At 41.9% G+C, this 16,731-nt stretch overlaps 1 protein-coding gene across 1 annotated transcript in view; it reads right to left on the reverse strand.

Moving 5' to 3' along the window:
- Positions 1-2,475: 2,475 nt before the first annotated feature.
- Positions 2,476-16,731, reverse strand: part of LOC124615709 (probable 28S ribosomal protein S25, mitochondrial) — a 58,069-nt gene continuing 43,813 nt past the window's right edge. Inside the window, exon 4 of the mRNA XM_047143754.1 lies at positions 2,476-3,591. Within this exon, the coding sequence (XP_046999710.1) occupies positions 3,420-3,591 (172 nt within the window). The 3' untranslated portion in view covers positions 2,476-3,419. The remainder of the gene's footprint in view (positions 3,592-16,731) is intronic.

Below are 16,731 nucleotides of genomic sequence, written 5' to 3' on the forward strand. Positions count from 1 at the left end.
AAAAGGCAGTGACATTTTCAGGATGCTTATTGATGTGAAATTTGTTTACAACTTTCTAAAGAAAACAGCAATTAGAGTATAAGAGGGAATACTGAAAGGGGATTGGATGAGTGTGGTAAAAGATTTGGTAGTGATTTTACTGTCCAGAAGATAGGAAGAGAAGTACTTACACAGAGTGGAAACACCATGTTCTGTGGTAACTGCACATAAGGGCTGTTGCAACCTAATGGGGTAAATATCCCTCTTTGTATCAACAGCTTAAATCTTAGTTGTTTTCATCTCCCACAAAAATATTCCCTCTCATCTCCTCACTCCACAACGAGATAGGGAACTATCACATTTAAATATTACATACATTCTGCCATTTGTGCACTTCATGAAGAATATCTCTGCAAAGATTTAAAGGAAATGATAAGAGACGGAATATTCCACTAGAAGATGAAAATAGGGGGTTATAATGAGGAAGTTGGCAAGAAACTCAACAATGATTCCTCAGTAGGAAAGATTTAAGAAAACCACGCAAACCGTAAATCTGGAAGGCCAGATGGAAATCTGAATAGCTGTCCGCCTAAATGCATGTCCCATTTCTTAATCACTGTCTCATCTTGCCCTGTAGACTTTACGAGAAAGGATACAGTTACCACAAAGCACAAGATATTCTCTTGCATTATCATCAACTTCATAGGAAAAGCACTAGTTTAATCAATCAATGGAAATAGTGGGTTTTAAAATTGGGAATTGCACAATGTCTCACTTGTAAGCTGTGCACAAAATAACAGGATATGCAAGAAATATGGAGTACTATTATCTGGGATTCAAAAGTTTTGGGACAGCTTTTGACTCAGTTGCTACTAAATCTGTACTAATGGCAACTGATAAACATGGCACTGATACAAACTATGTTAATGTAATGAAGAATATATATTTTAATACTACGGTTTAAATTAGACTTCATCAAGGTAGTGGAAAATTCAGAACTGAAAGTCAGTCAAGGAGATTCCACATAACTGAAACTATTCTCAGTAGCCATAGAAAGATTTTTTGGTTGTCTGAACTCCCAAAATGAAGAAATGATGTGAATAAACATATATGACCCAAAAACACTTTTCTGATACGATTGTATTGTGTCTGCCTTCATTTCAGACAAACTTCAATAGCTAAAGTAAGAATTTAACATATCAAGTTTGGAAGTAGGTCTCAAAATCAATAATAAGACAAAGATAATGTATAATCAATACACTGAAAAAAAAATGGGACAAATTAACAATGAAGTCATACATGCAGTTAACGAGTTTTTGTACATATAGCTGTTGAAGAGAACACTTGCATGGGCAGGGAAAGAAACTAAATAGAACAGCAAAAATGGTCTTGAATGCCTTTGGCAAACTGAAGAGTGTTTTCAAAATGAGCATTCTCATGTCTGTAATAAAATGTTTACAATCAGATTGAGTTACCAGTTTTGACTTATGGCAGTGTGGGATATGGACTTTTAATAGTAAAACCAATCAAAACTTGAGGGTTGCCCAGAAAGTAATGAATTACTAGGAGAGGCTAAAAAAAGACAAATGGTTTGGGAAACAGAATGTCAAGAAATATGTCATATGACTGTACTGACGAAATACAGGAGGGCAGCAAATGTAGCCAGGAGAATGGATGCTAGAGGTACAATGGAAGTTCTTTGCAGGATTCCAAAAAATACAAAAATTCTGAGACAATGGTCTAATGGAAGGTAGGTTGATGTTGGAAAGTTAACAGGAGCAACAAGTATGTGTACAGCTGAAGACTAAAGTACATGTGTCATCAGTCTACAGATATCCTTCATCCAGGAGACTATGTAAATGGCTGATAATGCATGTCAATGACTTTTTAATACATTAATTTGTTTCCTTTACTTTTTAACTGAGCCCCTTGTTTTTTGTGAGATATACAAGGTTTTTGTTACATCATATCTGAGAATCTCTGCAACATTTCCTGTATCAGGAAAGCTTTAAACAGCACAAATGTAAATATTCTCATCATCTTCACACTTTCTTCCTATTCCACAGTTTCCATTTCACTTCTGTGTATAGTGTCTTCAATATTTATAAACTTTTTTTCTAAGCATTAGTAGCTAGATAAATTGTTAATTACTTTTATTACTATGCATGCAACTGTTAAAATGCCTTATTAAGGCACATTTTTGTATCATACATTTAAAGTACTATACTGGGGAGGGGGGAGGATTTCTCACCTGATCTTGCTTACAATGGGGACACAATGCCTACAGGCATATTTCACTAGAATTTTCATCTCGGGCATATATGCTCCAACTAAGGAAAAAAAGGACAGTAAAAATGATTGTCAGTGGTAAAATGCACGTGAAATGTGCAAGCAGGCAACAAATCCCTCATAATTGAGAGACAGAAGGGAGAACACTTCCACTGACATGTTTTAAGCGAATAAAATCTTTCAGTATGGTGACAAAATAAAAACACATTTTACAACAAACTATTTTATTTTCCAGGCAACCACAGCTGTAGAAAGGCATGATGTTAGGAAGAACTCCGCTCACAGGTGGTAAAATTGTTGTTTATTAAAGCATGAGTGGTTTTCCGGCTTTAAGCCACATCAACAGGTGAACAGTGTTAAAAGATCATAGGCATACACCTCCCCTAGACAAAAATTACTATTCAGAGAATATTGTCAATAGATAAGAAAGCTGAGCTGCCCTGCTGTCATACTGATGCAGGCAAATTTTAAAGAATGGGGCACTACTTCTTTACCTTTCACTCACCATAATATTGGCAAAATTCTCTGAATAGTGACTTTTGACTACGAGCAATGAGTATGCCTATGATCTTTTAACATTGCTAATCTGATGATGTGGCTTAAAGCTTCGAAACTAGTCATGTTTTAATAAACAACAATTTTACCAGCTGTGAGAGGAGTTCTTCCTAACATTTTAGTAGTTGCATATACAGTCATCATTACAAACAAAGAATTCATATCAGTTTTATCTATACACTGCCCTTTATACATTTTGGATGGCCAATACCACCAACATTAGGCACCCCTGGACTGGAAGGTAAACACATGCTGCCTTGACAAAATTCAGGTATGAAATTTTATAAGCATGTTGTATAAGTGTGAGTGATTTATTGATCATTCCAATTCACTTATACCATGGCTTCAGAAAAAAAAATCTGAAATTTGTATGAACCTACAATAAAAACTGACTATTGTTTGCAGATAACAAGCAGTGAAATAATTATTAGAGCCTGTTCAACAAATACTCTTTCTACGAATACATTATATGTTAACAACATATCACAGATTCAAACAATGACACTGGAGACTATAATTCGGTACTGTCCACACATTTATTTATAAACAACAACAAATATATCTATTAGCATGAGGTCTTTACAAGTATGGAGATTTTATTCTTTTTTATATTTGTATTTCCCTCTCCATTCTTTTGGCAATGGAACTACACCAGGGCATGGAACCTGTCCAAGGATTTCACATATGCAATGCTTTTCACAGCCAAAACCAAAATTTGCAGGATTGTCTTTCTTCTCCTTGGCTGTTAATTCTGCAGCCAAAACACTCCTGAAAACAAAAACATAGAATTGGAGCATAGAAATATGCCACACTCGTACTTGTAACTTGTACAGATAACTTTTATGGGTCACAATAATACAACAAACACAAACACTTAATGCCACAATTTAAAACAAACTCTTAACAAATAAGAACAGTTAAATTACATGCAAAAATGGCAGTACAACAGCAATGAAACATGTACTAATCAAGTACTGTTTGCTCACATTGATCCACCTGACAATTTAAAAAGCCATGCTGCACATCGAGTCAAACCTGAATATTTGTTCATGTGCTTTTTGCTGAGAACATGTAAAGACTCCGACTGCTTTCTTCTGCAGAAGTAATATGTTTTGAACATGGTTTGAGTTTTCCAGGAGAATAAGTCCATTTGACACAATACTTTGAAAAAATGCAAAATAAGATGTTTTAACATAAGCTGCTGGAACACATTTAATAAGACTTCTTAATAAGTAAATTACTCTGGATAATTTAAAAGTAATGTATTTTATATGTTGCTCCCAGGACAATTTGTCATCTAAATATACCCTCAAGAACTTTTTGTACCAGGGATCATTAAAAGGACTTTTGACCTTTGGATTAAATACCATTTTTTGTGTTTTGTTCTCATTCAGAGCAAACCCATTTGACCCGAACCAATATGACAGGTGAGCAAGTGTATTGTCAAAAGAATCTTTTAACTTATTTAGATCATTGTTATAGTCTAGGAAGATAGTGTCATCTGCAAATAGCACTGTTTTGGAACTTATAAAGGAGGGTAGGTCATTGAAAATTACCAAAAACAAAAATGGTCCCAACACAGATCCCTGTGTAACTCTCACCAAGGTACATCTACATCCATACTCCGCAATCCACCATACGGTGTGTGGTGGAGGGTACCTCGTACCACAACTAGCATTTTCTCTCCCTGTTCCACTCCCAAACAGAACGAGGGAAAAATGACTGCTTATATGCCTCTGTACGAGCCCTAATTTCTCTTATCTTATCTTTGTGGTCTTTCTGCCAAATGTAAGTTGGCGGCACTAAATGTACTGCAGTCAGCCTCAAATGCTGGTTCTCTAAATTTCCTCAGTAGTGATTGACGAAAAGAACGCCTCCTTTCCACTAGAGACTCCCAACTGAGTTCCTGAAGCATTTCCGTAACACTCGCGTGATGATCAAACCTACCAATAACAAACCTAGCAGCCCGCCTCTGAATTGCTTCTATGTCCTCCCTCAATCTGACCTGATCGGGATCCCAAACACTCGAGCAGTACTCAAGAATAGGTCGTATTAGTGTTTTATAAGCGGTCTCCTTTACAGATGAACCACATCTTCCCAAAATTCTACCAATGAACCGAAGATGACTATCCGCCTTCCCCACAACTGCCATTACATGCTTGTCCCACTTCATATCGCTCTGCAATGTTACGCCCAAATATTTAATCGACGTGATTGTGTCAAGCACTACACTACTAATGGAGTATTCAAACATTACAGGTTTCTTTTTCCTATTCATCTGCATTAATTTACATTTATCTATATTTAGAGATAGCTTCCATTCTGTACACCAATCACAAATCCTGTCCAAGTCATTTGTATCCTCCTACAGTCACTCAACGACGACACCTTCCCGTACACCACAGCATCATCAGCAAACAGCCGCACATTGCTATCGACCCTATCCAAAAGATCATTTACGTACATAGAAAACAACAGCAGACCTACCAGTCCACACTTCTCTGGGGCACTCCAGATGATACCCTCACCTCCGATGAACACTCACCATCGAGGACAACGTACTGGGTTCTATTACTTAAGAAGTCTTCGAGCCACTCACATACTTGGGAACCAATCCCATATGCTTGTACCTTAGTTAGAAGTCTGCAGTGGGGCACCGAGTCAAACGCTTTCCGGAAGTCAAGGAATATGGCATCCGTCCGATACCCTTCATCCATGGTTCGCAGGATATCATGTGAAAAAAGGGCGAGTTGCGTTTCACAGGAGCGATGCTTTCTAAAGCCATGCTGATGCATGGACAGCAACTTCTCTGTCTCAAGGAAATTCATTATATTCGAACTGAGAATATGTTCGAGAATCCTGCAGCAAACCAATGTTAAGGATATTAGTCTGTAATTTTGAGGATACGTCCCGTCCTTCTACCCTTCTTATATACAGACATCACCTGCGTTTTTTTCCAGTCGCTCGGGACTTTATGTTGGGCAAGAGATTCATGATAAATGCAAGTTAAGTAAGGAGCCAATGCAGTAGAGTACTCTCAGTAAAACCGAATTGGAATCCCATCAGGACCTGGCGATTTATTTATTTTCAGCCGATTCAGCTGCTTCACAAACCCAGGGATGTCTATCACTATGTCCTCCACACGGGAATCTGTAACAAATACTAACAAAGAGATAGAGGGGCTGGCCAGTACTTACCTCAGCTCAGTACAGCCGATAGATACACAAAAAAACAGAACCAAAAATTTACGTTCCTAGCTTTCGGAACAAATGTTCCTTCATCAGGGAGGAGAGAGGGGAAAGAAAGGGAAGTGGATTCAGTTACTCACAACCCAGGTTATGAAGCAACAGGGAAAGGAAAACAGGGAGGGTAGCAAGGATGGAGGCATGGTTGTCAGAGGGAAGCCAAAGATATTCTACTGTAAGTACTGTGCCAGCTTCAAACCAAAGAGGATGCATACAGAAGTAAAAGAGGTATATAGTATAAAATAAACACAACTATGTAGGATGAAAAGATGCGTGAATGGCTAAAGAGGAAAGGGAAAGAGGAGAAGACTGAAGAGTAAATGGGAGTGAGGTTGTTTAACGTAGGTTCAGTCCAGGGGGATGGTGGGATGAAAGGATGTGTTGGAGTGCAAGTTCCCATCTCCGCAGTTCAGAGGGACTGGTGTTGGGTGGGAGAAGCCAAATGGCACATATGGTGTAACAGGTTCCTAGGTCCCTAGAATTATGCTGGAGTGCATGCTCTGCTACTGGGTATTGGACATCTCCTAAGCGGACAGTTCGTCTGTGTCCGTTCATGCGCTCAGCCAGTTTAGTTGTTGTCATACCGATGTAAAAGGCTGTGCAGTGCAGGCATGTCAGCTGATAAATGACGTGTAGTTTCACACGTGGCCCTGCCTTGAATTGTGTATGTTTTACCAGTAGCAGGCTGGAGTAGGTGGTTGTGGGGGGATGCATGGGGCAGGTTTTGCAGCGGGGTTGGTTACAGAGGTAGGATCCGCTGGGTAGAGAAGGTAGTCTGGGACTACTGTAGAGTTTGACAAGGATGTTACGGAGGTTAGGGGGGCGACGAAAGGCAACTCTGGGTGGTGTGGGGAGAATTTTGTCAAGGAATGATCTCATTTCAGGGGTTGACTTGAGAAAGTCATATGCCTGGCTGAGTAATTTGTTGATGTATTCGAGGCCAGGATAATATTGGGTGACAAGGGGGTTGCTTCTGTGTGGTCTGGGGGTAGGAACATTGTTGTTGCACGGGGAGGAATGTATTGCTCGGGAGATCTGTTTGTGGACAAGGTCTGCAGGATAGTTGCGGGAGAGGAAGCACTGGTCAGGTTATTGGTGTAATTGTTGAGGGATTTGTCACTGGAGCAGATACACTTGCCACAAATACCTAGGCTGTAGGGAAGGGAGCATTTGATGTGGAATGGATGGCAGCTATCAAAGTGAAGGTACTGTTGTTTGTTTGTGGGTTTGATATGGACAGAGGTGTGGATGTGAGCTCCAACAAAATGAAGGTCAACATCCAGGAAGGTGGCTTGGGTTTTGGAGAAGGACCAGGTGAAATTCAGATTTGAAAAGGAGTTGAGGTTATGGAGGAAATTAAGGAGTGTTTCTTCACCATGAGTCCAGACCACAAAGATGTCATCTACAAACCTATACCAGGCAGGGGAAGCAGCTGTTGGGTCTTCATGAAAGCCTCCTCCATGCGGCCCATGAAGAGGTTAGCATAGGATGGAGCCATCCTGGTTCCCATGGCCGTTCCCCTGATTTGTTTGTAGGTCTGGCCTTCAAAAGTGAAGTAATTATGGGTGGGGATGAAGTTGGTAAGTGTGATAAGGAACAAGGTTTTTGGAAGATCTTCGGGTGGGCGTTGGGAGAGGTAGTGCTCATGGGCAGAGAGACCATGGGTATGTGGGATGTTTGTGTAAAGGGATGTAGCATCTATGGTGACAAGAAAGGTTCCAGGTGGGAGAGGAGTGGGAATGGATTTGAGGTGTTCTAGGAAGTGGTTTGTGTCTTTGATGTAGGATGGGAGTCTGCGGGTGATAGGTTGGAGGTGTTGGTCTACCAGAGCTGAGATACATTCTGTTGGGGCTTTGAAGCCTGCTACAATGGGACGGCCAGGATGGTTCTCTTTGTGGATTTTGGGTAATAGGTAGAAGGTAGGGGTACGTGGCTCATGTGGAGTGAGTAGGTCTATGGAAGCCGTTGTGAGGCCTTGTGAGGGACCTTGGATTTTTAGGATTTTCTGCAGCTCAGTCTGGATGGAGGGAATGAGGTCCTGGGTAACAGCTTTGTAGGTTGAGGTGTTGGAGAGTTGACGCAGTCCTGCCACATACTCCACACCGTCAAGTACCACAGTTGTGGAGCCTTTATCCGCCGGGAGGATGACAATAGAGCGGTCTGTTTTCAGCTCCTTAATGGCACGGGATTCAGCTGGGGTGATGTTGGGGGTTGTCGGGATGTTCTTCAAGAAGGACTGGGAGGCAACACTGGATGTGAGGAATTCCTGAAATGTCTGCAAGGGATGGTTTTGGGGGAGGGGAGGAGGATCCCTTTGAGAAGGTGGTCGGAACTGTTCTAGACAGGGTTCAACACTGGGTCTAGTATTTGGGGGCTGTGTTTGAGTAGTGAAGTGATATTTCCAGTTGAGGTTCCGGGTCAATGAGAGATCTTTAACCAGGGCAGTGTGGTTGAATTTAGGTGTGGGGCTAAAGGTTAAGCCTTTTGATAGAATAGATGTCTCTGGAGGAGAGAGGGATCTGGATGAGAGGTTTAGAACTGAATTGGGACTGGTGATATGTGGCATTTGACTGTGGTTATAGTTGAGATTTGGTCTGTGTGGGATATGTGCTGGGATGGGGAGATTGAGTAGGGTGGCTAGGCTCGGTTTATTGGCTATGAGGGGGGTTTGCTGAAGGTTCTGTTGTGGTTGGTGTTTGTGAGGGATAGGGAGAGGGACCTCACTTCTTAGGTGTTGCACTAGCACTGTGGATAGTTTTTTCAGGTGGTGTGTGGCATGGAACTCAAGTTTGCAGCTGGCTTCTAGGATGATGTTCCTGAGTGTGTTCTCCAAGCAAGGGTTTGAGAGGTGGAGGACTTTGAAGAGAGATACGAGCTGTTGGGAGTGGTGGTTACATGAAGTAGTGTAGAGATTCAGGACAAGTTGGGTAAGGGCTAAGGAGTGAAGGTTCTGGAAGTCCAGGAGAGACTGGTGGAAGGAGGAATTGCACCCAGAGATGGGAACTTTTAAGGTAAGTCCTTTAGGGGTAATTCCAAAGGTTAAGCAGGACTGGAGGAAAAGTATGTGGGATTGCAGTTTGGCTACGGTGAATGCATGTTTCCGGAACGAATGTAAATAATGTGGTATAGGATTAAGGTACATAGTGGGTAACTGGTGTGTAGGGAAATTAAATAACTAAAGTTGAAATAGTAATCATAAGAAGGAATAAAACACGGAGGGAAAAATGAGAAAGAAAGAAATTGTGTTGATAATGTTCAATACCAAAGGAAGACCACTAAATAAGAAAAATACAGAAAAAGTTGACCAGACCAAGCAAGTATGTCCAGATCAGGGGAAAAGAACACACGTTGCTCAAAAACAGAGATAGCGAGTGCCGCAAAAAAGATCGCACGTGGATGTGGACCATATAGGTGGTCTAAATGATTAATGGAAAATCTCATATAAAGATGTGAAACAACTACTAACAAAGAGATTGAGGGGCTGGCCAGTACTTACCTAAGGTCAGTACAACCTACAAAGCTGTTACCCAGGACCCCATACCCTCCATCCAGACTGAGCTGCAGAAAATCCTAAAAATCCGAGGTCCCTCACAAGGCCTCACAACGGCTTCCATAGACCTACTCTCTCCACCTGAGCCATGTACCCCTACCTTCTACCTATTACCCAAAATCCACAAAGAGAACCATCCTGGCCGTCCCATTGTAGCAGGTTTCAAAGCCCCAACAGAACGTATCTCAGCTCTGGTAGACCAACACCTCCAACCTATCACCCGCAGACTCCCATCCTACACAAAGACACAAACCACTTCCTAGAATGCCTCAAATCCATTCCCACTCCTCTCCCACCTGAAACCTTTCTTGTCACCATAGATGCTACATCCCTTTACACAAACATCCCACATACCCATGGTCTCTCTGCCCTTGAGCACTACCTCTCCCAATGCCCACCCGAAGATCTTCCAAAAACCTTGTTCCTTATCACACTTACCAACTTCATCCCCACCCATAATTACTTCACTTTTGAAGGCCAGACCTACAAACAAATCAGGGGAACGCCCATGGGAACCAGGATGGCTCCGTCCTATGCTAACCTCTTCATGGGCCACATGGAGGCGGCTTTCATGAAGACCCAACAGCTGCTTCCCCTGTCTGGTATAGGTTTGTAGATGACATCTTTGTGGTCTGGACTCATGGTGAAGAAACACTACTTAATTCCCTCCATAACCTTAACTCCTTTTCAAATCTGAATTTCACCTCGTCCTTCTCCAAAACCCAAGCCACCTTCCTGGATGTTGACCTTCATTTTGTTGAAGCTCACATCCACACCTCTGTCCATATCAAACCCACAAACAAACAACAGTACCTTCACTTTGATAGCATCCATCCATTCCACATCAAATGCTCCCTTCCCTACAGCGTAGGTATTCGTGGCAAACGTATCTGCTCCAGTGACGAATCCCTCAACAATTACACCAATAACCTGACCAGTGCTTTCCTCTCCCACAACTACCCTGCAGACCTTGTCCACAAACAGATCTCTCGAGCAATACATTCCTCCCCGTCCAACAACAATGTTCCTACCCGCAGACCACACAGAAGCAACCCCCTTGTCACCCAATATTATCCTGGCCTCGAATACATCAACAAATTACTCAGCCAGGGATATGACTTTCTCAAGTCAACCCCTGAAATGAGATCATTCCTTGACAAAATTCTCCCCACACCACCCAGAGTTGCCTTTCGTCGCCCCCCTAACCTCCGTAACATCCTTGTCAAACTCTACAGTAGTCCCAGACTACCTTCTCTACCCAGCGGATCCTACCTCTGTAACAAACCCCGCTGCAAAACCTGCCCCATGCATCCCCCCACAACCACCTACTCCAGCCTGCTACTGGTAAAACATACACAATTCAAGGCAGGGCCACGTGTGAAACTACACGTCATTTATCAGCTGACACGCCTGCACTGCACAGCCTTTCATCCCGCCATCCCCCTAGACTGAACCTACGTTAAACAACCTCACTCCCATTTACTCTTCAGTCTTCTCCTCTTTCCCTTTCCTCTTTAGCCATTCACACATCTTTTCATCCTACATAGTTGTGTTTATTTTATACTATATACCTCTTTTACTTCTGTATGCATCCTCTTTGGTTTGAAGCTGGCACAGTACTTACAGTAGAATATCTTTGGCTTCCCTCTGACAACCATGCCTCCATCCTTGCTACCCTCCCTGTTTTCCTTTCCCTGTTGCTTCATAACCTGGGTTGTGAGTAACTGAATCCACTTCCCTTTCTTTCCCCTCTCTCCTCCCTGATGAAGGAACATTTGTTCCGAAAGCTAGGAACGTAAATTTTTGGTTCTGTTTTTTTGTGTATCTATCGGCTGTACTGAGCTGAGGTAAGTACTGGCCAGCCCCTCTATCTCTTTGTTAGTATTTGTTTCACATCTTTATATGAGATTTTCCATTAATCATTTAGATCACCTATAAGGGAATCTGTACGAGACTCAAACGGCGGTATGTTTGTACGATCCTCCTGTGTGAAAGATTTCTCAAATGCTAAATTTAAGATTTCAGCTTTCGTTTTGCTGTCTTCCGCTGCCAGGCCAGACTTATCTGTGAGTGACTGGATGGAAGCCTTCGACCCACTTACCGATTTTATGTAAGACCAGAATTTCCTTGGGTTTTCAGCAAGATATTTTGCTAAGATATGACGGTGGTAGTGGTTGAATGCTTTGCGCATCACTCTTTTTACAGCAGCACGAATCTCTACTAACTTGCCTGCCCTCATTCTCTCAATCTTTCTTGTACCGCGAGTGCTTCCTGAGCATTCTCTGAATTGCGCTGTTAAACCACGGTGGTTCTTTTCCGTCCGTAACCCACTTTTTCGGCACATACTTGTCCAATGCATGATTTACAATGTGTTTAAAATTTGCCCATAATACTTCCACATCCATCGTACCGGAAGTAAATGAAGTCGATTCATTTACTAAGTGGGATGCTAACAACTGCTTATCTGCTCTTTCTAGTAAGAATACTCTCCTAGCCTTCTTGACCGACTTTTTAACTTTTGTAACCATAGTCGTAATCACAACATCATGATCACTAATCCCTGTCTCAACACTGACACTGTTGATGAGGTCTGGTCTGTTCGTGGCTACCAGATCTAAAATATTTCCATTGCGTGTTGGCTGTCGATTTAGCTGCTCAAGACAGTTTTCGGATAATGTGTTCAAAAATAATTCACATGACGGGTTGTCTGTACCACCTGTAATGAATCCATAGACATCCCAGTCTATAGTAGGTAGGTTGAAGTCGTCTCCAACTAATATAGCATGATCCGGGTACTTCTGCGATACATAATGTAGACTCCCTTTGAATGATTCTAGAACTGTCGCAGTGAAACCTGGTGGCCGGTAATAACACCCCACAATTAACTTTATTTCCCCTAGACCTGTTAAACATGTCCAGATAACTTCACAATCACACTCTACTTCAACCTCAGTAGACACAATATTTTTGTCAACTGCAATGAAGACACCACCTCCTACAGTGTCTAATCTGTCTTTCCGATACATGTTCCAACCCTCACTAAATATTTCAGAACTTTCTATCTCAGGGTTCAGCCAGGTCTCAGTCCCGAGAATAATTTGTGCACCACATGCTTCCTGGAGGCAGTAAATTCAGGAACTTTATTCCGAACACTCTGAAAATTTACTGCTAATATCTTGATAGCTGAAGTGTCTTTACACTGAGCGCGTTCTGATTTCCCTGCCTGCACGTCGACTGGTGAGTGTTCATCAGGACACCTCGCACTACTGCCTAGCCTAAAAAACACCCATGTGCACGCCACAAGTACTCTGCCACTCGAGTAGCCGCTTCCTTTGTCTAGTGCACCCTTGACCTATCTAGGGGCGTCCTACAATTCCGCACCCAATAGCACAAGTCTAGAAATCTGCAGCCAAGACCATCAGAGAGTCGACGAAGCCTCTGGTTGAGACCCTCCATTTGGCTCCAAACCAAAGAACCCCAATCCACTCTGGAAAATAGAGAGCTCTGCTTGCACCCCGTGTGCAAGGTAGACTTCTCTGTGCCAATACACACAAGCTGCATGTGGTTTTGGAGGTAAGACTCTAGTTTTAGGCTGTTGTCCCTGATGCCATAAAAATGAAGTTTCTGTAGAAGTGTGTCATGTCCTACACAGTCAAATGCTTTACTCAGGTCACAGAAAGTGGCATGCAAGACATGACACAAATATCAGCACTATCTGATGACATGTGGATTTGGTGTAATATTAATCTGTAAGATGACCAAAGTCCACCAAATGCTTTGAGTGCCAACAAATTATTCTATATGAAGGATATGAGGCACAAATGGCACCACCATATCCCTCCAAAACTAGATATATTATAATTTCATTTTATAGATGGAAGGTTTTCATGAATGTAACAAAATAACATTTCACTATACAAGAAACTTTAAAATCTAATATCAGCATTTACAGCATTTTCATTAGTAGTGTGTAACTGAGGACAAAATAATTACTTTAAAAACATCTACTCACCAAGCAGCAGCATGAGAAAATGTAAGTAATGGAAATGTGCAAGCTTTCTGACAGAAACGTTAAAGGGGAACACAGAGGGATAAAGGAGAAGAACTGGTGAGGTTTAGGAAATGGAGAGAGTTCCCCGAGTAAGAGTCAACTTACAGTACAGGAAGAGAAGGAAAGTCTTTCCTTCTCACCCCATGTAGTTAAGTCTCCTGATACCTCAAACCAATTGTAAACAAACTGCAGTAGTTCAAAAGAAAAATGCCTTTTGCATGCTGCATATTAATCTTTTTAAATAAAAAATGGTGCAATTAGACATGTTCCATCTTGGTTCTTCATCTTCAGTGAGTGTCCTGAAATATTATAATTTTTTTTCTTTTTTGTTCGCTCATACAGGTTATCATTTGCACATATAAGTTATAAATTTAAAACACTCCACTGAAGTTTTTATAATAAAATTGAATACTACTAACCAATCAGCATCTAACTATAATTGGTGACCACAAGGAAAACAGCAAACTTTCAACCAGTCTGCCACATGAGAGAAATCTGTTTGGCTTAGAAGCAATGAATTAGAAATGGATCTGCAAGTAATTTTCCATTTCATTACAAAAACTTCAATGAAGTGTTTTAATCTACAATCTACATGTACAAATGATAAGCTATATGTGCAAATAAATAAATAAGGTGTAATTTTTCAGAATACTCACTGAAGACATGTTGTAACTAAGACAACAGACTTGGGTCCAGCCATTGCAGCAATTCCATGTGTTGGGATTGAGGGAAATTTTTTCTCCAACAAACATGATTTTTTGTTGATTATGTTTCCTAAGCAAGAATAATTATCGTCATCCATACTTGTGTCACATGTGGGATCGAACTGGAACTCAGTGTCAACACCTTTAACAAGCATGGTAAACTCGCTAACATCAGCTACATTAGTGCTTTCATCCAAAGCCAAAGAGTAAAAAATCAAACCTTTTCCTTTATTTCAGCTTTGCTCCCATATCATTAGACATTTCTTCAATACATCAGCAAAACACTGACCTTGAAAGGGGCAGTATTTTTAAAAGAGAACTTTCAGCTGGACATAAAATTGTTGCAGTATTTATAAAGCTTTTTTCGTATATTCTCATTTGAGTCTATAACAATGTGTTGCTTTCACTATTTGATAGCCCAGTTTAATTCATATTATAAAGGTTGGCATCACAGGGCCATATGGTGGGAGGTAGAACTGGGTTGGAAGAGGTCATGAGGCCAGACCAGTAGTTCAGTTGTACTGTGTAGCAGTGGAGCAACGAGTGGATTTCTGGTAGTCATCTAACGAATCATCACGAAAATACCATGATATTTATGGTCAAATGTAAACAATTTACAAGTAACGAACCGAATAGCAGAAGTCCTGAATCATTAACAGGCACATAAAGAGAAAAAAAACATTGCTAGCTTTTGGAACCAATCCCGAGCCAGAGTACAAAAACACACACATACACGCATGCGCGCGCGCGCACGCACGCACGCACACACACACACACACACACACACACACACACACACACACAAGTGTGTGCATGCATCTGTGCCCCTACATGGTGCTGGCTGGACACGCAATGCAGTGGCTGCGGTTTCTTAGGTGGGGTGAGAGATGGGGAGGGAGGGAGGGAGGGAGGGAGGGAGGGACGGAGGGAGGGAGGGAGGGAGGGAGGGAGGGACGGAGGGAGAGAGAGAGAGAGAGAGAGAGAGAGAGAGAGAGAGAGAGAGAGAGAGAGAGAGAAAGGTAGGGGATTGGGGTAGGTAGCTAGTGGATCAGAGGGAGGCAGGTGGTGTGCTGTCTAGGAATGTGGGAGGGAGGGGTGACAGGTGTACAGGCTAGGCATGTGATGCATGTGTACCAGAGCTGAGAGGTGGAGGGGTCAGTAGTGCCAGTCTGTGAAGGCCATCATGAGACCTTCAGCACCTCATCACTGCAGGTAAATGAGGTTTATCCACAAACCAAGGTTGAAAAGCATGTAGTTTTAGCATGGAATGTCTCTGGGGGAAGTTGGTACCACTACCAAGTAGCAATAAGCCAGCAGAAGGAACAAGCATTCCCAACGATCAGTAGGTCATCGATTAGCGTTGTGGTGACTGTTAGATATGAGCATTCTCATTCTGGCTCCTGCCAAGAGAGAAGTGTGTGCCGTAACTCACTACCTAAAGGCTAAGGGTATGAACGCAGCTGTGATTCATTGCGTAATCATTTCAGTTCTTGGAGAGGCAGCATGTGATGAAATGAAATGGGTATAGAATTTTAATTTTGGAAGGACAGAAATCGATGATGAAGACAGAAGTGGAAGACCATCTGTTGTGACTGATGATGTAGTGCAGAAAATTGAAGATCATCATCTCTCTGACTGCCGTTCAACAACTGATGACATGCATGCAGTTTGTCCGAACATTTCACGCACAGTTGTTTGTGCAATCGTAACTGATTGACTAAATTACTACAAGTTGGGTGCACGATGAACACCCAAGATGCTTACCAAAGCTCACAAAATGAACAGATTCAGGGTTGCTTGTGAATTTCTTGACCATTTTAAGACTGAAGGTGAGGCTTTTCTCAATTCTATAGTGACGAGAGATCCAACTGGGGCTTATCACCATACTTCAGAGAGCAAATGACAATCAATGCAGTGGCGACACACACATTAGACTCAGCAAACAGTGAGGAAAATCCTGGTATCAGTGTGTTGGGACAAAACGGGGTTCTGTTCGTTGATTTTTGTGGAAGGACGTGAAACAATGAATACTGCAGGATATTGTGAGACTATGAAGAAGCTTTGCAGAGTCAAAACAAATGTCGCAGGATGCCGACAATGGGATTGTCTCCCCTTCATGACGATGCATGCCCACACACTGCTCATGCAACACGAGTTGTTGACTTTGTTTGATTGTGTTGTTTTACGCCACCTCTCTCACAGCCCCAACCTCGCAACAAGTGGCTTTCATCTGTTCACTAAACTGAAGGAACATCTTCTTAGAAAACTTTTTTCAATGATGACACATTGAAAATCAAAGTGAAGAACTGGCTGAAGAATGTGGTGGGAGAGGTCTATGAAACAGGAATCAAAAAACTC

This window comes from Schistocerca americana, chromosome 5 (assembly GCF_021461395.2).
Source record: "Schistocerca americana isolate TAMUIC-IGC-003095 chromosome 5, iqSchAmer2.1, whole genome shotgun sequence".
Lineage (NCBI taxonomy): Eukaryota > Metazoa > Arthropoda > Insecta > Orthoptera > Acrididae > Schistocerca > Schistocerca americana.